This window comes from Cyrtonyx montezumae, unplaced genomic scaffold (genome assembly GCF_038088225.1).
Source record: "Cyrtonyx montezumae isolate F1298 unplaced genomic scaffold, pur_monq_1.0 scaffold_8, whole genome shotgun sequence".
Taxonomy (NCBI): Eukaryota; Metazoa; Chordata; class Aves; order Galliformes; family Odontophoridae; genus Cyrtonyx; species Cyrtonyx montezumae.
Window position 1 is genome coordinate 19,482,112 of NW_027072089.1, and position 26,509 is coordinate 19,508,620.

Here is a 26,509-nt window from a genome sequence, read left to right on the forward strand (position 1 = left end):
AACTTGAGCTTCCAAATAAAGCACCCTGCCTTCCTAGGTCCCTATTCATAAAGTATGCAAGGCTTTTTTTTTTTTTTTCTAGCCTGGAGATGAGAAATGAGATTCATGACATCATGTTGAAGTAAAGACAGAACTTAGGTTGTCTCCTTTCAGGTTAGCTTTACCACCACCTCAACAGAAGTTTGGCATCTCTTTTGAATTTTTCTTGTGAATTATGTATCAGACTTCAAGTGCATTTATCCCAATGAATCTTTTTGACAGAAATTTCAGCCAATATACTAACACTGTATGTTCAGCAGCTATATGTCAAGTACCTAGACTACTTTAATACAGAAGACTTCAGTGCCTAGAGGTTCTCGCCACTCAGTACAATAAGTGAAGATTTGGTCACATTCAGGTACCTACTTCCTACCACAGACACATAAGTGGTCTCAGGAAACTGATCATTGACACAGAAAATAATGGAGTCCTCAGTATTAAGATTCAAATCAAATAATATAAATGATAAGCAGTCTATCCTGCAACTGCCTATAATATTTTTCTAGTCATATGCAGGTCATTTATCTTTACCTTAGCTACAGCATTTCCTGGTTCAATGCACAGTACTGTGTAGAGATCCTTCACAGCTGCCTGGAAATTCTTCAGCTGATTGTAAACAGTGGCACGGCGCATCAGAGCTATAAAGGAACAGAGCATATTATATATACTTTTAAAGCACAAAGTGGATAACAATTCATTATTTTTCTATAAATATGAAGTGTGAGCGTAGAACAATTTCTAAAGTTCTGCATTTACTTCATGAGTGTATTACTGATTCTCTTCACTGTTTTTAGCAATCTAATTTCATGACATCTTTTGAGATAGGAATCATGACTTGTGAATCACAGAATCACCAAGGTTGGAAAAGATCTCCAAGATCATCCTGCCCAACTACCACCAATATTCCCCACTAAACCATGTCCCTCAGAACAACATCTAAATGTTTAATAGAATCACCAAGCTTGGAAAAGATCTACAAGATCATCCAGTCCAATCATCCACCTATCACCAGTAGTTCTCTCTAAACTATGTTCCTCAACAAAATGTCTAAACATTCCTTGAATACCTTCAGGGTTAGTGGTGCCCCCACCTCTCTGGGCAGCCCATTCCAGTGTCTAACCACTCTTTCAGAGAAGTATTTCCTAGCATCCGGTCTGAATTTCCCCTGTCTCAACTTGAAGCCATTCCCTCTAGTCCTATCACTAGTTACAAGAGTGAAGAGGCCCACCCCCAGTTCACTTCAACCTCCCTTCAGGTAGTTATAGAGTGTAATAAGATCCTCTCCAAGCCTCCTCTTCTCCAGACTGAACAATCTCAGCTCCCTCAGCCATTCCTCATAAGGTCTGTGCTCCAGATCCATCACCAGCTTTGTTGCCCTTCTCTGGACAAGCGCCAGGGCCTGGATGTCTTTCTTGCAGTGAGGGACCAAAACTGAACACAGTACTCACGGTGCAGCCTCACCAGTGCAGAGTACAGGGTGACGATTACTTCCCTGCTCCTGCTGGCAACACTACTTCTGATACAAGCCCGGAAGCCGTTGGCCTTTCTGACCACCTGGGCACACTGCTGGCTCATGTTCTAGCTGAGTATCAACCAAGATCTCCAGGTCCGCTTCCTCTAGGCAGTCTTCAAGCCACTCTGCCCCAAGCCTGTAGCATTGCCTGGGGTTGCTGTGGGTGAAGTGCAGGACATGGCACTTGGTCTTGTTGAACCTCATCCCATTGGCTTGGTTTCTTGAACACCTCCAGAGACGGTGACTCCACCACCTCCCTGGGCAGCCCATTAAAGCATCTGACCACTCTTTCAGGTAAGAATTTTTTCCTAATATCCAACCTGAACCTCCCCTGGCAGAATTTTAGGTCGTCCCCCTATCACTAGTTATGTGGGAGAAGAGGACAAAAAATCCCCACCTCACCACAAACTCCTTTCAGGCAGTTGTAGAGAACAATAACGTCTCCCCTGAGTTTCCTCTTCTCCAGACTGAAAGATCACAGATCCCCCAGCTGCTCTACACAAGACTTATGCTCTAGACCCCTCACCAGCTTCATTGTGACGCATCTTCTCATTTTTTTCCAATTTGCACATCCTCACTTGGAAATAACGGCTGCACTCAAACCTCTACCTTCAGAAAGCAACTTTCATTCTTTTCATGTTGCTTTTAAGGTGACTAATGCTTTAGTGTAGGTACTATGTAAACAATGTAATGAACAAATACAAGAGGGTTTATAGCCATCATATATAAAAAAAAGAAGTTAGCTCCACATGACCAGGTAAGAATAGCCATCATGGATTAACAGAGTAGACTGCTTAAACCTTCCCTCACTCTCAGAACCCTGTGAAAATTACTTTGGGAAGTTAATTTGCTCCTGCTTCATACTTGGAACTCAACTCAGTGAAAGCAACTAACAACATGATTGGATACAAACAACAATTTTATTTGCTAGAAACAAAATAATATATAGAATGAGACATTTATATTTACCTTTTACATTGCCAGGTTCCATATCTAGCACCTTCTCACAATCCTGCAAAGCACTGTCCCAATTCTGAAGTTTGATTTCTGCTTGAGCTTTGTTGTTGTATGCAGCTGCAGTGGGTAGTACAGATATGCTCCTGCAAAAGAGTGTTGATCACGCTGGACTCATCATTAGAAAGACTGAATATAGAAACAATTTACTATTGGAACCTGTGAACAGTATGGTTACAATATTAACACTGATAAAAATGTAATCAAAGTTGTTGGGGACTTGTTCTTAGTGTGTTTACTGTCTTCAGTGCTCCACTGCTCATCCACATAGACTCAAACCAAACTGTCAACTGATACCTTTAGAGTATCAGAAATCATAGAAGCAATAAGGTTGGAAATGACCTTCAAGATCACCAAATCCAACCATCAACCTGACCTACTTAATGTCCAATCTAAACCTTCCCTGGTGCAACTTGAAATCATTTCCTCTTGTGCTATCACATGTCAACTGAGAAGAGACCAACTTCAGACAGAAGGAAGTGTAATTCCTGTTTTCTAGTCCCTTTACCAGTTTCACTGCTATTCTCTGCACGTGCTTGAGCCAACTCCATGTCCTGTTTGTAATGATGGGCCCCAAACTTAACACAATATTCAAAATGCAGTCTCACCTGTGCTTCTTACAAATGGAGAATCACTTCTCTAGTCCTGCTAACCACGCTACTTCTGTTACAGGCCAGGATGTTATTGGCCTTTTTGGTCACCTGGACACCTTGGCTGCAGCAACCATGACACAGTAGATTTAAGATTCCAGAAGTAAGCAGCAGTACCCTTATGGCCAAATAGGTAAAATGTGGACTATATAAGTGGGCAATAAGGTAGAAAGAAAACTAATTTGACTGTAAGGCTGGAAGAACTATGTAAAGATTGACCAAGTCCAACTGGTGACCAGTTACTAGAGGCCTCCCAACAGGACCAATACAGTTTAACACCAGCAGTCTGTAAGAGGGAACAGAAGGCATCCCCAGAAAGTTCCTTGCTGATACACAGTTGCAGGGAGAACAGTCAATAACAGGGCGGGACTCCAGTCAAGAGCCTTAACAAGGCAGAGAAACAAGCTGGCAGACTTCATAGTAAGCTCGATAAACAGCAAATGCCCGATCCTGGACTTGAAATAGAATATAGCACTAACAAAGGCAAGACTCAGTAAATCTTTGTTTTTAATTGTCTATATGCGTTGTGGTTTAACGTGGCGGGTGGCTGAGCACTACACAGTTGTTCACTTCCTCCCTCTCTTCCCAGCAGGATTGGGGAGAGAATAGAGAAAAACAAAGAACTCACGAGCTGAGATAAAACTATGTACTAAGATAGAGAAAAGGTTAATAATTATGACAAATATATATATATACGCAAATGTATTTAACAAGTGATGCACAAGCAATTGCTCACCATCCCCCAACCTGTGTCCAGGTAGCTTGGCAGAAGAGAGTGAGATGAATTCCCAACCCCTTCCACTTGATGTCATATGGCATGGAATATCCCTTCGGTCAGCTTAAGTTAGTTTTCCTAATTCAGTTCCCTCCAAGCTTCTTTGGCCATTCACTGAGAATGGCCCTGGATCTGTACAACACTGCTTAGCAGCAGCTATAAACATTGGTATGTCATTGACAATGTTTTTCTCCTACAAACAGAACATCATACCAGACACTCTGAAGAGAACATTCTGTCCCAGCTGAAACTAAGATGATACACTTTTCTTGTTACACTGCTGCTAATCACACGGTTATGATTAAGTTGCACACAATTATTTTTTTTTCTTCTACGCACAGGTTATTAAGGCAGTTTTTTAAAAGAAAAACTGAGATAAGCATACATTATAATCACTTCACATTAATTTCTAAATCATCTGTTTTCTCATTTTTGAATTTAATTTTTATCCATCCACCCTGGAATCTCAATTGTTCTGAAAAGTCTGAACAGCTTTGTGACACCTGCAGATTTGTGTCCCATCACTATTCCTCTATTGCTTCCTGATTTATTTTCTTGATAAATAAAAATTAGTATCAGGATGCAACAGCACTATAAGAATTCTTCTGTAAAATCCTTTCACTCTTTTGTAAATAACCTAATTGTCACTATGGCTTTCAAAATAATACAGCTAAAACTTATTAAAATAAAGGAACTTATTATTTACTCACCGAGTGTAGTATGTCACTGCTTCCACATAATCCCCACTGGCAAAGGCTTCATTGCCCTTTTCTTTTTCCCGAGTAGCAATAAAGACCTTCTCTTTCTTTGTCATGCCTACAAGAAAATATTTATACTTGTTACAACTACCACTTTGCACAGGTGCAATCAAAATACTGTCAGCTAAAATACTTTGAATGTTATATTCCTTATATTATATTTAAAAGCACATGGATTATAAAAAAAGTTGCCTTATAATTCCTACAATAAAAACCTAGACCCTTCTGATAATGCATACAATTCTCAATACAAGATGAAGGTTCTTGGTTAACCTCTAGCATAGTAGCAGAAGCATGCTTTACATTTTTACCTATCTCTCTCAACCTAAACACAATAGAAATATTTTAAGGAACTATTAAGACCAAGATTATATTTTTAAACTCAACCTTCTATGAAACGTTAGCACCTCTAGGTGCTGAAAAATAAAGATATCTCTATAATACAATTTGATTTGCATTCACGTTCAACAACAGAGTATTACAATCAAAGAAAATAAAAAACAAATGCTTCTAGGACATTACCAGTTGTGTTTACTTTCTTTTCAATTAGAGGTAGATTTGGTCTTCTAAAGAATCTTGCTTTTGAGTTACTTTCTTCAGTGCCTTCATCAATTTTAGAACACTCCTTTTCCACATCAAACCTTAAATTAATACAAAAAACAAATACAACTATGTTGCAGAACAGAAGTCTTCTATGTTTAGAAAGGTATACTATATTTCCATTATAAGCCAAAACTAAGCAGGCATCAATTATTCATTACTTGTTATGTAGATGTTTAGTCTTACCTCCTTTCCCTGTGTTATTGTTTGTTTCTCCAGTATTTAAGTGTCTATACATACCTACAAATTTACATAAATACATATATATACACAGATGCACAAATGTATGTATACATACATACATACATACAATAAACCACATATATTCCTTCTACCTCCCTTCTTAAAAATAAACAAAACCAAGCAAACTAAAAATCAGCAAAATATCTGTCTCTCCTCCTCACCATCTCCTAATAAAGATAGGTGAAATGTATGAAACTGTACCTTCAGGCTCAATCCCAGTCCCGTCAAATACCTGTACTAACTTCTATTGAAAATACAGAATAAATGGCTTCAATGTGACTAGAAGTGTACATTTGAAAGAGGTTTCAAAACAGTCTCAGATATTTCTAAGGTTACTCTGAGGCAGTTTCTGAAAACAGTCTTTAGAAATTTATATTGAATAAATATTGCTGCTATAATGCTATAAAACAAATACAGTAATAACCAATTCCTACCCTACACTGCTTCTCCATTTATGAGAAAAATGAAATAATGAAAAATAGCCTTTGCTTTCCACAACAATCTCACCAATCTGCATAATTTATTTCTGAAATAGGGACATCATTCAGAAAAATTACACAATTCAAAACCTCTTCAGGTAAGACTATTTGCACTCCTTTTTAAATCTGACCTATCACTACTTCTACTTTTTCATTATAAATGGAGGGTTAGACTCAATGATCTCTAGAGGTCCCTTCAAACCCTTACAATTCTGTGATTCTGTGATAAATTAACAACATTACAATGTTTTTTAAAATAATTAATAACTTCCTTGTTCAGGAATTGTCTAGACAACTTCTGTTTCAGTATACCCACATTATCCAAAATATTTTCTACACACTACCATAGGAAAATCCACCATCAGTGTGTTAAAGGACAAAGGTTGAGCACATACGTAAAATTCTAAGTAACATTAAAAAAAAATACTTCAAATGATACAGAGTAAAAAGGGATGAAAAAATAAATTGTCGCAGAAGTTATTTTGATAACCTGCTTATTTACCTACATTTGAACTGGAAGGCCACAGTTTCTGAAGTAGATATGCATGAAAATGAACTATATGTGGGTCTTATGCAGACAGGGTTTCTGTAGAGTTTTTTTGGGGGCAGACTGAGATACTAAAAACTTTCATCACCCACCTCACTGTCTCTGGATCAAGTTCCCCACCAAGAGCACTGGAAATGCATGTATCTTCAGTCTGATTCTATGATTCTGTGATTCTACAGCACCATTTGAAAAGCTGCAGGGAAGCTGCTATTGTGCATAACACAGAAGTATGTCTCCTTCACTTTCAATAATTTGGGGGGCATCAATCTGCATCACTATTATTTTGAAAATGTGATAAATTAAGCTATCTTTAATTCCCCATTTTATGCTCCTCCCCCCCTCCCCCTCGACTTTGTTTTTGAATGTTGGGGAAAAAAATAAAAGAAGAAATATTAAACATTAAACAAAATAACATTTTATTTGTATTTTCTGTTGACTCATATTTCACACTGCTTGAATACAGGAAATACAGACTAACTTGCTTTCAGTTGGTAGCACCACAGAGCATCATTTGCAATTTAACAGCACTGTTATGAAAGAGCTAAGTTTCACTGAAATACTATAGTTCTTGAAAAGCTAACCTTAATATTATGCTTCTGGAAAATACTTAAAACAAACAAACAAACAAACAAAACACTATGTATTTTTATAAAACAAATTAATAAGTGTTAATAAAAATTAAAATATAAAGGATTTGACATACTTATCCCATTCACTGTAATCCCGTGGTATATTTTTCTTATTTCTTTGTTTGCTTTGTAACTTTTCATTCTGAAAAGAAAACAGTCAGCCTATAAGACAGTTTCCAAAAGATGAAACTCACAACACATTTTTTTTGTTTCTGTAAGACATATCCCTACTCATTAACACTGTCATGACTAATTTGAGCAGTTCTGAATACTGAATTTGTGTAGCTTTAAAGAACAGCTTATGCATTTGATGTATCACTGTAACCAGACTTTCTCTGCACTGCCCTGTTACACATCACAGAGGCACTGAATAAAAATTTTCATACAAGAGACTGCTCTTTCTAAAAATGCACTGGATTGCCATCTTCCAAACCATACTTTCAACACAGCAAGGAACACTATTTACTCTTGGGAAACCCCAGCTTTGTAATGAGATGTTTAAAGCTGAAATTGAATCACTAACCTCATTTCAGGCTTGCCATTTCCAAGAGAATGCAATGCACAGTTTCTGACAGCCCCTGGAGGCCTCCAAACAAGCATAAAACAAACAATTGCTTTGACTTTTAGATAGCATCTTTGTACTTCTTTGACACATTCCAGTCAAGCTAATTACCCAGATGAATACATTCATTCCTGCTTTTAGACAAGGTCCATCATTGGTATTTGCCTCACCTAGAATTTATCCTTAGACAATTTATCCTTCAACTGTCGGTCCCAATAACCGACTCAGCTGGCATGTAATGTGACCCATTTTCTATCCCAGTGGAACATATTTCCACCTTTGGCATCTCTTCCACCTTTGCCAGACTGTTTCTGATACGTCTCTCCCTGCTTGTTGACTCCAACATTCAACAAGGTGTGGTTCCAAATTGGATTCCACTGTGGAACAACCAGTTCAAAATATTCCCATGTACTCTTTGCTGATTGCTCAGCCCTCCTCCTACCTTGCAATCCATCTCTCACCAAGTTAGACCAGTGTAATTGTTTGTAGGATTGCAGATTTACAATCATGTGGGTTCAAACAATTTGACAGAGATTATAGTGCAACCCTGAAACACTAATCTATACCAGTGCAAGTGAGCACATGAGAAACTGAAGCAAAGAAACCAGCAGCAACCTCCTAAACTAGCTTTACCGGTGGTGACACTGTTACAAGGAAATACTTCTGCAGTTGAACATAAGCACCTCAATTTACACAATGCAAATGTGTGCTTTCCTATAAACACTTGCAGCTATCTATAATACTAGGTTACATGAAGTTTTGTAGTATGTGACTTCAGAATTACACATAATATTCTCAGTCGTTCAAGAAGCTAGACAAAATGACAAACACTTTTAATGATTACTGCATGTTTGAGAAGGTAACCCTGAATGTGGCTTCCTGGAAAACTACATCATTATGTATGCATTCTGGGGTATATTTCAAACTGTGAATTTTTCAAATTTATTTTCAAATCAGAAGTACATAGCTTAAATGAGCAGATAATTAAACTCTCAGAAGAAAACTCATGATGCATTACACACAAATGCAACTTTAATATGGCAAGAGAACTACAGTGTGTCCTTTAATGGAATAAAGCAGAAGTGTTGACTCAAAATTTCAATATTCTTAAAATTCTAGGTCTCACACACTTGGGGTCATTGTAACCAAACCTCAGCTCCAGCAGAGTCAAGAATTTCTTGTTTGCTACTATTTCAGAGTCACTCATCCAAGAGCCTCTCATAAAAAAGTTATGCATAATTAACATACTTTTGTAAAGTTTTAGAAAATTGGAGATACCTGGAAAGCAGGAAGACTGCTGCTGGAACAACGAATAGGAGGCAGGTCATCTTGTCCTTCATGCAGTGTGCCTGTTTTCAAAACCTGTGGTTTATCATCACCTTCATTCATTTCTGCCACCCAGCTCTGAAAATAAGTTAAGTATCTGTACCTTAGAGCTGTACAACAGATACACATCATAGTCTACAGTGACCCTACGACTATCCTTACAATGCAAAGCTCTTAATAGGGAAAAGTAATTAAGATGAAGATTAAAAATAAAGCTTAAAATCAAGCTTAAAAAGTTAAAAGGGTTTAAGTTAAAGTTAAGTTAAAAGGGTTATTTCAAGCTTAAGTTAAAAGGGTTATTTCTGCCAATTCAAGAAAACTTGATGAACACAATAAAAGTGCACCTTCCTTTATCATCTTTTAGAGCCCCAAAAGGGAACCATTGTAAAGAGAAATATGCAAAAGAAAAGTAGAAGTGCTTAAAACCATTCAGAAGCACTTGGAGAATCATCCTTAAGAGACTGGAAATAAATAATCTCAAAAACAAATGGTAAAATTTGATTATAACATACTATAAATAAAACTGCCTCTAACTTACCCTCTAGATTTAGAAAGTGACAAACAGCATTCACCTGCCTTTCCATAGAATCTATTTTAAAACAGTTATGTTTAATTTCTCATAAGATTTGTTTTTCTGCTTTACTTTTTCCAGCATAATTCAATTCATAGCATGCTCACTTCTGGGACATGAAAAGCATTACTTCATTACTTAAGGAGCATGGCCAGCAGGTAAGGGAGGTGATCTTCCTCCTCTACTCTGCCCTGGTGAAACCTTCCCTGGAGTACTGTATCCAGTTCTGGGCTCCCTGGTACAAAAAGACAGGGATCTCCTGGAAGGAGTCCAGGAGAGAGGCACAGACAAAAAAGGGTCTCAAACATCTCCCCCTATGAGGAAAGGCTGGGCAACCAAGAGGGTTGTGGAATCTCCTTTTCTGGAGATATTCAAGACCCCCCCCAGATGCCAACCTGTGCAGCCTGCTGTAGGGAGACTGCTTTGCATGGGGGGGTGGGACTCAGTGATCTCTAGCGGTCCCTTCTAACCTCTACAATTCTGTGATTCTGTGACATACATCTGGATTTTCTATCACAGGCAAGGTGAGCTACTGAGGAATGACACTACAAGAGATTCTGCTTTTCCAGTAAAGTAATACAATCTAAAATGCTTATGCTCACCTTGACTTCATCAGTATTTTCAGTTGGATAAAGAAAACTTCAGTTCCTACACTGAAGAGTATGGAAAAATCATCTGCTCTTTCATGAGCAGATTGTGAAAAGTGAATTTCCTATATGCAGTTTGCAATTGTTTTGTCCTATTTCAAACAAATAATAATATAAAAATATGTTCTGTAGATTTATAACAGGTATTAAAGACTCATTAGCATTATCTCAGTAAATATTAAAAAAGAAAAGCGCAACAGAATCCTTTTATCATCTCCTCTTTTAATCAAATAATTACTTTCTACTTAAGCATGAGATGAGGTTGAACAATCACTCAAGACTGATAAAACAAATAGATTACACTACTGACCACTACAAACTAGAGTCATACTGTACCATCAGTTCACCATTAATTGTTTCCCATTCTTCAGCTGTAAAATCAGCTGCTGTTGCTGCAGGCTTATCTTTTCTGAGAACTCTGCTCCCTGGAGCTAAATGCTCAATACGCTTTTCACAAAACAATGTCAGGTCAGGATAACATCCCTCTTCACCAGACCTTTAAAATAAACACATATGTAAGATACAGAGAACTAAATTATGCTACATTCCCCACAGATTCCATACTTTCCTATATACACTGACTATAGAGTACTGTTTTCCTCTTGCAACTGAAATCTATACCCTCTTGATTTTGATCAGAAAATTTCAGTTACTTAACCACTTTCCAGTGGACATACAAACACAGTCCCAAAAACTTATAAAAAATGTTACTGTAATTTTCAGCAGAAGTAGAGCAGGAGTAGAATCTGATTATCATAAAAAGGAAAGATGTGATTCTATGAAAATGTGTGGAATTTGAAAAAAAGCTGTCATGATTCATCAAACCTCTCTGAGGGGTTAAATGAGGACTGGCATTTCTAACTCTGCATTTAATCATCTGGACACTTAACACAATTACTTTCACAATGCATTTTAATTTCTAGCTTTTAAATTGGAAAGTCACAAAGAGGCTCGAGAGAAATAGAACAGGAATAAAATTAGTGAGGAAAAAAGGTAACATTTACCTTAGCACCCTGAGAATCTTTTCCAGGTGTTTAACATCTGTACATTTTTCAATGAACTTGTATTCGAGGTGACCAATAGGTATTTGATATGTTTTAGTAGTTCCTTGGTCCAGCAAATACATTGTTGACTCATCACCCATAACTAAATATTAAAAGAAAAAAAATCACTTGATACTCAGTTGTATTTTGAAGCAATGCCAATTTAAGGAATAGCCATGTTTATGCCACAAAGTGCTATTGCAGTGGAACTATTGCTACAAAAGCAAAATTTTAAATTAGAAGACTTGATGACACGATTTGTTCTTTACAGAGGTTTACTGAGAGAAGTTATATAAAATATATATTTGGGGAAAATATGTTGTTGTTTCAGCAAGTTAGAACAAGTTCAGAAAATACACTTAAAGGTTATGCATCAGTCCTTACTCTTTTTTAAACAGATATGGTATTAGTTATTTTAAATGAGTGGTAAGTTTGATAGTGCAGGGTTGTCTTCTCAGAAGGAAGGTGAAAATCACTTGAGTGCATCTTAAGAAATGATAATGTTGTCACCAAAATACATCTGATTGGTTGTCATTCCTCACTAACTGCATTTTCTGTGTCTCTGATAATATTTCTGAATTAGTGGAAAAGATTTGTACTAAGTCTGCAACGGATGATGCAAGGTGTGCAGAGCAGACTTGTCCTGTATCCATGTACATTTGCACTGCTTAGACGCAATGTTTGCTTTTAATGCCGAGCTCTATGGAGTGGAAATTGTTCTTTCCTGCACATTACATAGGGCTTAAGAGGCTCAGCTATTTTAACAAGCATCATAAGGACGGCTAACTAGTATGTGATAACAACTGCGTGTGGAGATCAGCCCAAGCAAATAACCGTGTTCTAATGCACACAATAACACATACTGATTTGCGGTAGCACGAGGGACTTAAAATACAGCGTCATATAAATAATAACCGGTCATACTTAGGTACGGCATAAATACAGGATTCTGCCTCAAGAATCTGGTGTAAGTGCAGGTAAAGTGACGTGGGGAGAGACAGCAGAAGATACGGAACGGACCCAAGGCCACACTAGAGCGGCCGGCGCGGCCCTGACAACTGTTGCTATGTACAAGATGGCGGCCGGCGGAGCACGGGGCACGAGACAGACGGAGACCGCGCGGGCTCCCGCACCGCCACTCCCTCGCGAGGCGCCCGCAGAGCCCCGCCGGCTCTCCGCGGAGGGACGGCGCCGTGTGAGGGCCCTCGGCACCCACACCTACCTGCCCGCTGCCCGCGCGCCGCAAGGCACTCACCTCCGCCGGGGACGCACACCTCACCCGCGCATGCGCAGTGGGGCGATGGCGGAGAAGCCCTGCGCGGCGGGGTGGGTTTCCGCTGCGCTGGCTGCTGGCAGTGAGGGCTTTCCAGGCTCACAGCTCTCTAGCGTTCTGGCTGTTAGAAACGCGTGCTACTGTTTTAATTTGTCGTTTCTTAAATATAATTGCCACCACTGTACTTACAAATAAAAAGGTTCTTTGGTCTTAGAAATGATTTGACTTTGAAGGGTGTATTGCTTTCAGAAATATGGTAGTTGGGTTTTGGCTTTTATAAAACACCACTAGTTTGCTTCCAGCATAGTATTTTACCCAGTTTAAATCGGTCCAGTTTCCCTGAGCCTGTCCACTGCCCAAAACCTTTTGTCAGCCCTCACTAAAACCCATCCCTGTTGCTTTCTGCAGCAGTCTGCATTCCCTAACAGCAGCATGGTACCATACAGATAATAGTGAAATCACGTTTGACTTCCAACAGCCTCATCAGCACTAGCATCAACATTTGGATTTGCAAACATTTTATCAGGGTAAATTAGCATCAGGCACAAAGCAACAGTGTTACGACACATCAGCACTATGGATATTTTAGTATTACTTAGCAAATATACTGAACAGGAAAACAAATGCAAAGAGTTTGGGCTTATCAGTACAAAACAACCACCTCTTCTTACAAAAAAGTTGAAACACAAGTAAGGTTCAGGCAAGAGTCATAAAAACAAAGGCAACACAACTCAAAAATGAATACAATACCAATGAATTTAACAGATTGCTACACATTCTGACTAAAATTTAAGTAAGATGTCTGTTTCTGAAAGTAGTATAGACATAATTATGATACTATGACAAGTAATAACGCAGTGAAGTTTAATATTTCAATATCTTAAACTACAAAATTATGCATTTATACACCAATGGTTTTACAGAGCAAAGTTGCCAGAAATATTAAAGTATAAAATTAATATATCTTCGGGTCAAATCACCGGGCATCAAAAACCACCACTGGAATTGTGCAGTTAAAGAAAAATGTGTTGTGGTTGGAAAAAAGATTTAGGAAAGAGGGAGAACAGAAAGAGAGAATGCTTAAATCTGAACTCACAACTATAAACAATTTCTGAATGCTTTGATAATTAATCCCCTAACACTTTTCTTTTTTAAAAGGCTGTATAATAGCAAACATTCACAGCATGTCACACAGGATTACTGATGATTATTACAGCTTTCTTAAAAAACTGAAAACTGAAAGTACCAATAAACAAGGTCCTGAATTACACTCCAGACACATCCCCGTGGTAGTCTGATGTGTTGACTTTTGGCCTTGAAGGATTCTTGCATCATTACTCTCATTTTCAATTTTCTTATACACCTTGCCCCCCAAACTCACTGCTTCCCAAACGCATTCAAGTGCCTTTGTAAAAGGATACATCTTTTTGTTCTTTTCTTGTACATTATCCTGTACCCGCATTCTCGGCACCTGATTGGATCTCTTGCCTTTATTTCATTTTCTGTATGGCATTCTGATATGATAGAAAAAAAGAATGGCAATGGGTAAACAAAAAAAGCACTGCTAAAGAACACATAACTTTCAGAAGTAATAATAGCCAAATTCCTATTACTGGCTAATAAAGCATAATAGAAAATAATTGTAGTGAATTTTAACAAGTAACTGAATGATATTAAGATACTGCTTAGGGAAAAAAATGGATTGGCTAATTTATATTGCTAAAAATTATCCAAACATTACTGTACAGAATACATTCTACTGTCAAAACTCTACTAATAAAACCTTCATCTCAGCCCCTCCAAGCCACCAAATTTATTTTCTTAAGTAAAAATGTTTCAGAGGGTTTTAAAGTGACTATTCAAAACTGCTAATTTTCACATTATTAAGTATAGGTAAGAGAACATTTGAGTACAGAGCATTAGTAAAAGTTCAGTGACAACACTATTTCCAAAAAATCTTGTCTCCAAGATGCACTAAATAAAAGTTTCACTATCACCCTCTGGAGATGCAGGACCTCCACACAGCAACAGATGTTCTAGAGAATGACTTCCATATCAGTATCTACAGGTAGTCCATGCATGTGGGAGCATCAGTGTGTAAAGCTTAACTTGATGCAGTTCTGTAGATTTCTGTATTGTGCAGCATGTTATGCATTCATCATTATTAGAGCACCAATATCATTCTTCTTTACCTCCACAAATATAAATCATTGGCTGCTGCTTTGGAGGCTGAACATCCTTCTGTGAATCCATGTTCTAAACAAAACAACAAACAAAATACATGTTTGCTTACATAAATGTTTCAATATCACCATCTGAAGTTGATAGAAGTTGAAAAACTTATTTTAAAAGTAAATACAAACAAAGTCAAGCTGTGTTTGATACATGCTACACAAGATGATTCACATTGAAAGAGACTTCAGAAATTCATCTAGTTCAACTTCCTCCTCAAAACAGTCAGCTCAGATCCTTACAATCCGGTGTCAAAAACCTCCAAAGATGGAGGGTGAACATCACTTTGTATTAAAAAGTAACACTCACTCAATAATATTTTCTTTCCTCCCTCCTGCTGGTGGTAAGAGTTTTAACCTTGTTTAAAAGGAAACAAACTAACTCATCTATCCCTCACATAACAGTGCTATCATAAAAACATTACGTCTGATTGTATTTTTTCTCTCTCATACAACACTAGATACCTTAATCTACCTTTTCATTGATCTAATTGATTAGAAATCCTTGGAGCAGTCTGAAGGGAAAATAATAAGACATTAGAAAGAAATGAATAAACATGGGCCAGGGAGACAAAATTCCACAGAAATCCTAACATAGCTACCAAACTGATCAACTGTTAGATGAACAGCAGTACACTCCAAGCATCTCTTCATGTCCTTTTGTAATAGTTTAGGTTACTCAACCTTATTTGGAGTCAAGAATTCCTTCACAGTACAAGACTACTCCACAAATATTTCAAACAGTTTTTAGCCCCATCTAACATGTAAGTACTGAGAAATACTTGAGACAATACAGAGAAAGAAAATACTTCTTTTTTTCCCAACCAGTGTTAAGCCTAAGCTAGAACACAGATACGTTCATGTTTTGTCTTGTTTTTCATTGCTGTGCATGGTTACAGAACACTTTCATTTCATCTCCTAGTGTATTTCCCCGATCTTCACAGCTTGTTCCAATCCAAATGCACAAATGGCTTGAGAACTGGACGTTTGACAGAAATACTTTATTCTTTGTTGATGAGATGCTGATTAGTAAATACCAAATCCCCTTGTTAAAGCCACCATTATGCCACTTCATTCTAGATAACTCAAGATAACCCATTAAACTCTATAGTCGTTCAATAAGGTTTTGCTTTACCGCTATCACAGTAACACCTTAATATACATGCGGTATAGCCTTGTTGTGCCAGTAGATTATAATTAGATTTTGACAGTCACCCCTCAGCGCTTGAAAACAGCGCAACAGCACCAGGCAACCCCCCCCACCCCAGCCCGCCTAGGTTCAACGCCAGGCACACCTCCTCCCGCTGACCCCCAGGGGTTTTAATACACTTGAGCAGGCCTTTCCTCACTCACCCCTCGCCACGAAGGGCACCACCACCACCCCAGCACAAAGAAGGCGAAAGCTGCGCCGGGCCGCGTTCACCTCGCCGTCCCCTCGGCGCCGAATGATGACGTCACTGCGCCGCGCCGGAGTGGGCGGGCCCTGTCCCGCCATCCGTACGGGCGATGGTGGGTTTGCCGCGGGTAGCGGAGCGAGAAGTGCTATTAGCTGAGCCCGGCGTCGGTAGCCCCAGGACAGGCGCTGAGAGAGGAGGAGAAGGCTCCCAGGCCACCATACAGCCGCTGTACATCGGGGCGGTATACACGGGGGAACTGTGCGCCCCGGGCGCGCCGACCTTTCTTAGGGGAGCTTGTCCGTGTCCTACAAAGGAAGCAGTCAGCCTCGTGCTTAGCTGAAATCGTGCCACAAGTCTCGACGTATGGGTGCAGGGTTTTACGGCAGAGGGGTTTATTAAAAAAAGCTCCAATGTGGGCGATTGCAGTGCGCCCTGAACCGAAATAGCCCATTCCAGCAGTAGCGGTTGCTGTCGGTCACCGGCTCAGCCCTGCGGCGCTGGGAAAATGCCGAGTGCTCCGCAAGCACCCTGCGTGCTAATCACACGTGCTCAAATCCGTGATGATTCTGCTTTATTCCCGGAAAACAAGTTTAACAAACGCTGTTTTGCAAACGCCAATTTAAACGCGTTCAAGAATCCCCCTGGTGTGCAGGGACGCCGCTTTCCGAACATCCGATAGAAACTGTTTGCCGTGGAGACGATGAGGTTTTATCAGTTATAAATTGAATCTCTCGTAGTAGCGAATCACTTTCATGGATTAGAAAAATAAACTTGAACAATGAACGCTTGCCGTTTTCCTAATCCGGTATTTAAGCTGAAATTAATAAAAACATACTAACGATTTCTAGACGGCTCATCGGCTTTGTCGTGCTGCTGTGTGTAAATAAAGTTCAATCTAACCTGTGTGCCAGAATAAAACACGTGCAAGATAAACGCGACGTGCACGGCAGCGTTACCCGCAGTGATGCTCACTGCCCCCAGACCTCAGCCGCGGACCTCGAAACAATCCCTTCCTCAGCTGATGGACGCTAATTAATTAACAGCTCATAAGTAACCAAACATTTAAATTAGCGAACAAAGCCCGCGCTCGTTTTGCGTTTTAAAAAAGGGCCCGTCGAAACGATTTGTCGAGATGATGCTTTAAAACCGGCTGGCTTAATTATAAGCCATGAAAAAGTCGGACGTCTCAAGGAAATCACGATTGTTTCCGTCGTTTATCTGTTCCTTCGGGGGGCGGCTTCTGTAGGCATCTCCCGCCCGCCCCGCTAGAGCTGAGGGGCTCGGAGCAGCGGGAACGCCTCACCCCGGCTTCGGGTGCGGCAGCGGAGCGGGCGGGGAGGGGGCAGCTTCATGGTGGGCTGGGCGCGGCGGGAGCAGCGGAGTTGAAGTATAAAGTGCCCTATAGAGACGGCACTCCTCAGGCTATTCCCTGCCCTCGCCTTGGGGCCGCGCCGCTCCCCTGAGGTGGTAGCGGTTGGTAAAGGCGGGCAGTTCAAACCCAAGCGAGGGAAAGCGGCGGCCGCATGCGAGGAGCCGGTGTGGTGGAGGGAAGCGAAGCGGCTTCTCACTAAGGGCAACGGGCCCCGAAGCTGGGCGGCGAGCTGCGGAGGCGGCAGGATCCCCGCCTTCCCCTGGCAGCTGGCGGGGTGCAGCCTCGCCCTTCTCCTCCTCAGGGAGCCCCACCGAACTCCTCAGCTGCTCCCGGCGGTGTGGGTCCCCTCCTGGGGTCGGTTTCTAGCAGCCCAGGTGACTGAGAGAAGCCCCTCACTCCGACATTGCTCCCTAGGTAGCATCAGTTATCCTCATCGCTGGTGGGTGGATGTGACAGTGCAAGCACGTATAGACCGACGGGAAGCTTTCTCAGCTGTTAACCCGCTTCTTGGTAACGTTCCTCTTGTACCTCTTTTTCTACCCGTGCCCCGCTTCACTTTAGGTTGTCGGTAAGGGATTAAATAGTACTTTGCATTCAGTGCATTTGCTGTGGAGGATCTCCAATTGCTTCACAAATTAGGGTAAGTTAACCCCGTCTGACAGAAAGATGTTGAGCTAATGTACTGATAGCGTTAGATCTGTGAGCTCGAAGAGCGCAGGCTTCAGATAAAGTCGGTTTTATTGAAAATGTGATTTCTGTTGGTATATCTGTGGAAGTAGTCCTGTATCATCAAAGCTTCACCTCAATCTGTTTAGTTAACAGGACAGAGTGACAAATAAGGACAGAAAACGTTTTGTTAGAAGCATGTTTTCACAGTATGCCTTACTAAGGAATGTAAGTTAGAATCCATATCATGGTAACTCCTCTGTAAAACTCATGTCTAAGCTATAGGTGCCTTCCAGTAAGTGTTTTTTTCCCTTCCTGTTTAGACTGTTTTTTAAACCTAGACATGTCAGTATTCTTTTCAAGTCTTTAGTTTGGGTCTCTGAACATGAAATAATTTGTTCTGAAAAGTGCCTGGAAGTTTGCTGTTGACTTGTGGGCCAATTTGAAAAATAAGAATTTAAAAGAAGTATTAGAGAAATTGGAGAAGCAGATATGCTTTTTATTCCTTCTTCTGTAACAGACTTATGTTAGATATGTCTTTGCTAATGTGAGCAGTCTGTTCTTCCTATCTTGGCTGCCTCCTGACACCTAAAAGGAGGCACTTTCAGCAATTACTTCAAGATCCTCAAATAGGAGAGGCTTGATTTTTATATATCAAAAGTAGTGGATCAAATGGTTATCCTTATAAGAGTGCCTTTGAAAGCAGTAAACAAGTCTTTAAAAGTTTTACTATATATCTCTTATGGATATAAATAGTATGCTGTTCTACACTGGGAGATGTCCAGCAGATGAGAAAGGCTCTCCTTTTAGTACTATAGATCTGTAGAACAAAACCTAGTGTTTAGTTAAACCTTAACTTTAAAAAGTAATACATTTTATGGGAAAAATGCTTATTAAAAAAAATGAGGCGTAAACATGGACATGTTGTAAAGATTGTAACTTGACACTATCTGCTCTGTGTCCATTTTGCAGTGGTTTCCCTGTAATTTTTCAGGAAAAAAAAAAGACAAAAATCAATATAGGAAGCTCAGAGGCTCCTCCTGCTGGACACTGGTTCACTAACTGTGTAGTTTTCACTTTTGCTTCAGGTTTCAACACTGCTTTTCTTTTAACTGCCATTCTGATCACCCTGACAACAGTAAGAACATTTTTTTCCCCTACAATTTTATGATATTTAAAAACAAGTTAGAATATGTACTTCATGTTGTAGTATTTCAAATTTCCTTTATTGTTTCGTTAAATGAATTGTATAACTTGTCTGCGTCTAAGGAAAATATTAATATTTCTAAAGGTAAGTGTGATTACATAATTTTTGAGGGGAGGAGTGGGATTGGATTTTTGAGTCTCTGTCTCTAAACAACATTCAAAACTTTAATATCTATCCATCAATATTTTTTGGTAAGACTGTCTCCTAGAGACATTTGCTAATGGCAGTTCAACAAAATTCAACGTGGTGAGTGAGACCTCTGTTCTTGTATACTGCACAAAGATAACGCCTTATTGCTACTACTGGGATGTTTTAACTTTTGTGAATAATTGTTAGGCAGCAAGGAAGTATGTGGGGACTTTTCATACCTCTTTTCTAGCTAAAATGTTATATTTGAGTTCACGGTACGATGTTTTAAGCCTTTTATCTAAAATGCTTAACAACTATGCAGGTTGTTATGCACTAGACACTAACGAGGAGCATTCAGGTTGGATGTCAGGAAAATATACTTCTCTGAAATCATGGTCAGGTGCCAGAACAGACTGCCTGGGGAGGTGGTTGGGTCACCATCCCTGAGCGTGTTCAAGAAGTGTTGAGATGTTGCACCAAGGACATGGTTTAGTGGGGAAATACTGGTGGTAGGTGGGCGGTTGGTCTGGATGATCTTGGAGGTCTTTTCCAACCTTGGTGATTCTATGAAAATACTTTCTGTATTGCAATAATCCTACAGACTGCCTTCATCATAGGTTGAATATTGCTACCAAAATGACCCAAGGTCATAGGTTCATAGGTTCATTAGGTTGGAAAGGACCTACAAGATCATCTAGTCCAACCATCCTCCTATCACTATCCCTACCCAACTACTAAATCAAATCCCTTAGCACCTCATCTAAATGCTTCTTGAACAGCACTAGGGATGGTGCCTCAACCAACTCCCTGGGTAGGCCATTCCAGTGCCTGACCACTCCTTCAGAGAAAAAATGTTTCCTCGGGTCTAATCTAAATCTTCCCGGCGCAACTTGTGGCCATTCCCTCTCGTCCTGTCATTAATTATCAGGGAGAAGAGGCCCACCCCCTCCTCACCACAACCCCCCTTCAGGAAGTGGTAGAGTGCAATAAGGTCTCCTCTGAGCCTCCTCTTCTCCAGACTAAACAATCCCAGCTCCCTCAGCCGCTCCTCATAAGACTTGTGCTCCAGACCCCTCACCAGTTTTGTTGCCCTTCTCTGAACACGCTCCAGGGCCTCAATGTCCTTCTTGTAGTGAGGGGCCCAAAACTGAACACAGTACTCGAGGTGTGGCCATACCAGAGCTGAGTACAGGGGAATGATCACCTCCCTGCTCCTGCTGGCTACACTATTTCTAATACAGACCAGGATGCTGTTGGCCTTCTTGGCCACCTGGGCACACTGCTGGCTCATGTTGAGCCGAGCATCAACCAACACCCCCAGGTCCTTTTCCTCCCTTCTTTCCCCTTCTCCTCCTTCTTTCCCCTTCTCCTCCTTCTTTCCCCTTCTCCTCCTTCTTTCCCCTTCTCCTCCTTCTTTCCCCTTCTCCTCCTTCTTTCCCCTTCTCCTCCTTCTTTCCCCTTCTCCTCCTTCTTTCCCCTTCTCCTCCTTCTTTCCCCTTCTCCTCCTTCTTTCCCCTTCTCCTCCTTCTTTCCCCTTCTCCTCCTTCTTTCCCCTTCTCCTCCTTCTTTCCCCTTCTCCTCCTTCTTTCCCCTTCTCCTCCTTCTTTCCCCTTCTCCTCCTTCTTTCCCCTTCTCCTCCTTCTTTCCCCTTCTCCTCCTTCTTTCCCCTTCTCCTCCTTCTTTCCCCTTCTCCTCCTTCTTTCCCCTTCTCCTCCTTCTTTCCCCTTCTCCTCCTTCTTTCCCCTTCTCCTCCTTCTTTCCCCTTCTCCTCCTTCTTTCCCCTTCTCCTCCTTCTTTCCCCTTCTCCTCCTTCTTTCCCCTTCTCCTCCTTCTTTCCCCTTCTCCTCCTTCTTTCCCCTTCTCCTCCTTCTTTCCCCTTCTCCTCCTTCTTTCCCCTTCTCCTCCTTCTTTCCCCTTCTCCTCCTTCTTTCCCCTTCTCCTCCTTCTTTCCCCTTCTCCTCCTTCTTTCCCCTTCTCCTCCTTCTTTCCCCTTCTCCTCCTTCTTTCCCCTTCTCCTCCTTCTTTCCCCTTCTCCTCCTTCTTTCCCCTTCTCCTCCTTCTTTCCCCTTCTCCTCCTTCTTTCCCCTTCTCCTCCTTCTTTCCCCTTCTCCTCCTTCTTTCCCCTTCTCCTCCTTCTTTCCCCTTCTCCTCCTTCTTTCCCCTTCTCCTCCTTCTTTCCCCTTCTCCTCCTTCTTTCCCCTTCTCCTCCTTCTTTCCCCTTCTCCTCCTTCTTTCCCCTTCTCCTCCTTCTTTCCCCTTCTCCTCCTTCTTTCCCCTTCTCCTCCTTCTTTCCCCTTCTCCTCCTTCTTTCCCCTTCTCCTCCTTCTTTCCCCTTCTCCTCCTTCTTTCCCCTTCTCCTCCTTCTTTCCCCTTCTCCTCCTTCTTTCCCCTTCTCCTCCTTCTTTCCCCTTCTCCTCCTTCTTTCCCCTTCTCCTCCTTCTTTCCCCTTCTCCTCCTTCTTTCCCCTTCTCCTCCTTCTTTCCCCTTCTCCTCCTTCTTTCCCCTTCTCCTCCTTCTTTCCCCTTCTCCTCCTTCTTTCCCCTTCTCCTCCTTCTTTCCCCTTCTCCTCCTTCTTTCCCCTTCTCCTCCTTCTTTCCCCTTCTCATTAATTAATCTATATCGTACTTTCTGCTACTGTTAGGAATTTCAAGAACTAATATCATAATGCTGATTAAAAAGAAAAAGTAAAACAGTCAAATTGTGTTGGAATGAGAGGGGAGTTTTGTCTGATTTCAGCATAAGTGGGATTCTTGTTACTGTGTTGATTTTTAAAGCGCTTTTCCTGGATGAAAGTTGGCAGATCAGTCAGCTAACTGAAAGCATTATTTATTTATTTGTCACATGATATACTATGCATTTTACTTCGTTCATTCTAACGACATACTTGATTGTAGTATCTTTGTACTCTTGTATGAGCACTGTTTCTATTAAGTCTAATGAAAATGTTTTTTACATGTATTGGTAGATTTACACGGTTCTTTCTTTTTTTTTAAACCGTTCTGAGTACCTTTTGTTGACTTCTTTCATTGTTTGCTTCAATAATAACACTGCTATCTTCATTTACAGACTTAAAGTGCAAAGCGGAAGATGTCAGATAGTCATTCAGTAACATTCAATATTGTTAAAAGAAACAGGGTAACATCTCCCAGCAGCAGTTTTAAATGCTCCAGTTTTAAAGACACTCGTTCCACTTCAGTATTTCTGGGCAGGAGATGCAATGAGTCATTCAAAGGTCCTGATGCAGAACATAAAGAAACACCAAGAGCAACAAGGTCATCATTGCTACGGGAGCGTTCTGACCGTGTTCATCGGAATGACATCTCTTCTGTGTCATCTATTGAAAATGAAATGAATTCTATCTCCTTATCAGAGCAAAGAGAAGGAAACAGGAGTGTGTATTATCTTGAAACTCCGAAAGCAGGTAGAAAAGGCTCCTCATTGCGCAGGAGACTGCTTTTATCTCAGGCTGGCACAGTTGTAGGAAGCTGTGAAAAACAAGCTAGTTCTTCAGGGAGCAGTAGGAAAAAGCTACTCTCTTCTGTTCCGAGCTCTGAAGAAAAACTGTCACAAACTGCCTCAGACTCTTCTAAAGATAAGAGCTGCAACACCCTAAGAGTTAGTGCTGCAGAAACTGAGGGCTGTAGTCCTGACTGCCGGAAACGGCGACTATCCTTTTCACAACAAAGGACTTCTACACTAGATGAGTCCAAATGTAAGGATCCCTTATTGCTGGAGACAGAATGTTTTTCTCCAATTGAGTGCAAGAATGTTACTAACACTAATGAATTCAGTAAGAGTGTCCTCATGGGTGTTAGTGAGGGGTTGCTTCAGACTCCTCCTACTTACACTGTGTTACCTGAAGCCAATGATAGCAAGATCCTGGCTTCTATTGATAGTCTTGTAGAGAAGTTTAACTTTCAACTGTGTGATAGAAACAATCCCCCTGATAAGCTGGCAAGTTACCCAGATGTTTCAACACCTGAGGATAGTGGATATAATTCACTTCATCTGGACAAATCTGGAGACTCATTGTCTGATCATGAGGGTTCTTTTCAAGAGAGCTTACGAAAACGCAAAGAAGGTTCCAAAATTCTGGATATTAAAAATAAGGCAAGAAAACTTGAGCGAGCGAGAAGGTTATCAACCCTTCGGGAACAGGGCTCACAGTCGGAGACAGAGGACCATCATGGCAGTCCTCCTAATTCAGCACCTATGTTAGCAGAAGAAAGAAGCTTTGTCACAGAAGAGCATGGAGTGGTTGTAAAGGAACAGTTGGGTGATGACTTAGCTATAAAATATGGAGATCTCTCTAGAACTCCAGCTCTGCAAATAGCCCGTGAAATTTGCTTGCAAAGACAAAGATCAGACAAAAATCAGATATCAAAGAATACTGATGGAACAGAAATAGTTGCATTAGAACATGTTCTTGCTGGACTTATTGGCAAGAAAATGGGCCTTGAGAAATTAGATATTTTAACTGAATTAAAATACAGAAATTTAAAACATGTTCTTGCTATTGTTTTAGATGCTTTGACAGTGGAAAGTCTATGCAGGTAGGTACTGCTGTTCTCCCTTCTCTCTATCCTGTTAAATTCTGGAAATATTTCTATGAATAGGAAAAAAGAACGGCATTGGTCAATATAATTATTTTTTTTTTGTGATTTAGGGGAAATTAAAAGGGGTTTGCCACAAGTAATTAAGTGGTTATTTCTACATAGTTCTAATAATACTTTGTGAATGGGAATTAGAGGAAAAATAGAAGGGGAGATTAACTAACTTAAAATTACTGTGCAGCTTTAAAGTTTTAAAGCATTGACATTTTTTTCAAACCTAGAAAGTCAATTATTCTTATTACAAATTTCTCAATAACTTTTCTTGCATATTTCATTTCCTCAGTTATTTCTAAGCACAAAGGCAAAAGAGCTCAAAGAATGATGTTCTGGATTCGTATGAAATCAATAGAAGTTGTCACTTAGTTCAAAGATATCAGTGATGTCATGTATTTTGGTTACCAGAGGAAACAGGTAGAAGTACAAAGGCATAGATTTTTTTCAGAGTACTTAATGCACAAAAATATAAGTTTAGGAGCAAAATTAAGTAGCTTACGTGGAAAGAAGCTTACTTAATTTGGCAAGCTGAAGATGTGCTTTGCTGTTGATATTGCAGTTATCTGTATTCTTCTACGTGTTCTGTGCAATGCTGCAGAATATGTGAAGTTTGTTATCTGACAATACAGTGGACTTTGTAGTGTATATAGCAGTTATCTATAAAGTGACAAAAATATTATGTGAAATCATGTGAAAATCTTAAAAAGGTATTTATACTGTTTTCTGTCATACCCTGAGAAATTCTGAGTGGATAATTTCTTTCATTCATTTGCTCCAGCATTTGGAAAGTAAGCAAAAACTGGCGTGAAATCATTGTACAAGATAAAAGTGCAGATAGGAGGAGAAAGTCATACATAAAACAGCTGAAAGAAGAAGCTGAGGTGAGGTTTGTCTCAAAGGTAATGTTTTGTTGTTGTTTTGTTTTCCAAGTGTTAAAGCATTTGGGACAGAGAGGACAGTAAACTTTTAAAAGGCAGCTGGTAGCAGCAGTTCTCTAGCATTCTAACATGAGAATGTCATTGCTTTTCATCTGGTCCCAGTTTTGAGTACTAACTATTCTTTAAACCATGTGATTTCCTTCGCCCCACAACCTGAGCATATTTTCATCACGTGATTCTAGCTTTGGATCTTAAACCCTTCTAATACCTTATGTCATGGTATTTCCTATTTTACTCTAGTCTACAGTCTATCAGAACTCTGGACTACTTCCCAGTTATTTTGCACGACTGCTAGTATCTTAGCTTCATGGTGTACTTATACACATCAGAGGGAAATACAGATGATTTTTAAGAGGTTTCTAGAAATTAAGTGTATTATTAATGGAATATATATTTTAGGATATTCTCCACATGTGCACACAATGTATTATAAGCTTTGTCACAGTTAAAGCAGTATTTAATAGATTTGTGGTTGCTATTAAGATGCAATCTGTTTCAGAAACATCAGACCAAAAGGAGATAAGTGCTGAAGAGTGTTGTCTTGTTTACCCTGCTCATGGGACTCTGTTATAGTGGTTCCTACCTTGTTTCCTTATTAAATACAGAGGTTTAATGACAGTGCATGCACTGTACGTATTCTGTTTCTAATGTGTTGTTGCAGGGGGAAAACTTAAGCAGCAAAAACATAGCTGAAAACTCTAAAGTAAATAAAGCTCTGATTTGCTTCCTTCTCATCTCTCTACTCCCTTGTAATTATCAACTTTCTATAGGAATATTTATTGAAAGCTGAAGATGCTGCCACGAGACTCAATGTTATCAGCAGATCTGCTCTAAGGCCAGTTCAAGCTCAAGCCAGAACTCCTGTACTACAAACACCACCCTCTTACACTGAGCTTACACCCAGGAGATGCAATTCTGTTCCTCAGTCAACCAGTAGACAGGAGGAATACATGAAGGTAGGTAGCCAAGGAACTGTTCACTTTCAGTTCTGAGAAAATTCTCAATTATTAGAGCTAAGTAACTCCCCCCCTCCTTTTGCTACAGGTTGCTAAAACTCTGTTCACTGATGAAGCTCTAAAGCCCTGTCCAAGATGTCAATATCCTGCAAAGTATCAGTTGGTAAAGAAATGGGGGCTGTGTAGCAGAGAGGCCTGTGCATTTGAGTTCTGTATTTTATGTCTGCATGCTTTCCATGGGTCCAAGGAATGTAATAGTTTATCAGCAAAACAGAAGAATAAAAAAGATGCTCCTCCAGGAAGTGCCCAAAGCAAAAGAAATTTAAAAAGACTCTAA

The 26,509-nt window shown here is 40.2% G+C and overlaps 3 protein-coding genes across 3 annotated transcripts in view; 1 reads left to right on the forward strand and 2 right to left on the reverse strand.

The window, feature by feature from the left end:
• The window catches only part of SPAG1 (sperm associated antigen 1), a 35,410-nt gene extending 23,861 nt beyond the window's left edge, over nucleotides 1-11,549 (reverse strand). Inside the window, exons 1-8 of the mRNA XM_065751699.1 lie at nucleotides 11,358-11,549; nucleotides 10,690-10,849; nucleotides 9,088-9,213; nucleotides 7,322-7,389; nucleotides 5,272-5,390; nucleotides 4,702-4,807; nucleotides 2,522-2,652; nucleotides 571-677 (exon numbers count right to left, since the gene is read on the reverse strand). Coding sequence (XP_065607771.1) covers nucleotides 571-677; nucleotides 2,522-2,652; nucleotides 4,702-4,807; nucleotides 5,272-5,390; nucleotides 7,322-7,389; nucleotides 9,088-9,213; nucleotides 10,690-10,849; nucleotides 11,358-11,497 — 957 coding nt within the window. The 5' untranslated portion in view covers nucleotides 11,498-11,549. The remainder of the gene's footprint in view (nucleotides 1-570; nucleotides 678-2,521; nucleotides 2,653-4,701; nucleotides 4,808-5,271; nucleotides 5,391-7,321; nucleotides 7,390-9,087; nucleotides 9,214-10,689; nucleotides 10,850-11,357) is intronic.
• POLR2K (RNA polymerase II, I and III subunit K) lies at nucleotides 1,641-16,348 on the reverse strand. Its single transcript, XM_065751696.1, has 5 exons — nucleotides 16,254-16,348; nucleotides 14,862-14,925; nucleotides 14,091-14,183; nucleotides 13,645-13,668; nucleotides 1,641-1,650 (listed from the first exon to the last, which is right to left on the reverse strand). Exons 2-4 carry the CDS (start codon nucleotides 14,920-14,922, stop codon nucleotides 13,646-13,648), a joined length of 177 nt encoding a protein of 58 aa, XP_065607768.1. The 5' UTR covers nucleotides 14,923-14,925; nucleotides 16,254-16,348; the 3' UTR covers nucleotides 1,641-1,650; nucleotide 13,645.
• Nucleotides 16,349-22,758: 6,410 nt separating this feature from the next.
• On the forward strand, nucleotides 22,759-26,509 carry FBXO43 (F-box protein 43). Its single transcript, XM_065753093.1, has 4 exons — nucleotides 22,759-24,224; nucleotides 25,057-25,159; nucleotides 25,987-26,172; nucleotides 26,261-26,509. Exons 1-4 carry the CDS (start codon nucleotides 22,759-22,761, stop codon nucleotides 26,507-26,509), a joined length of 2,004 nt encoding a protein of 667 aa, XP_065609165.1.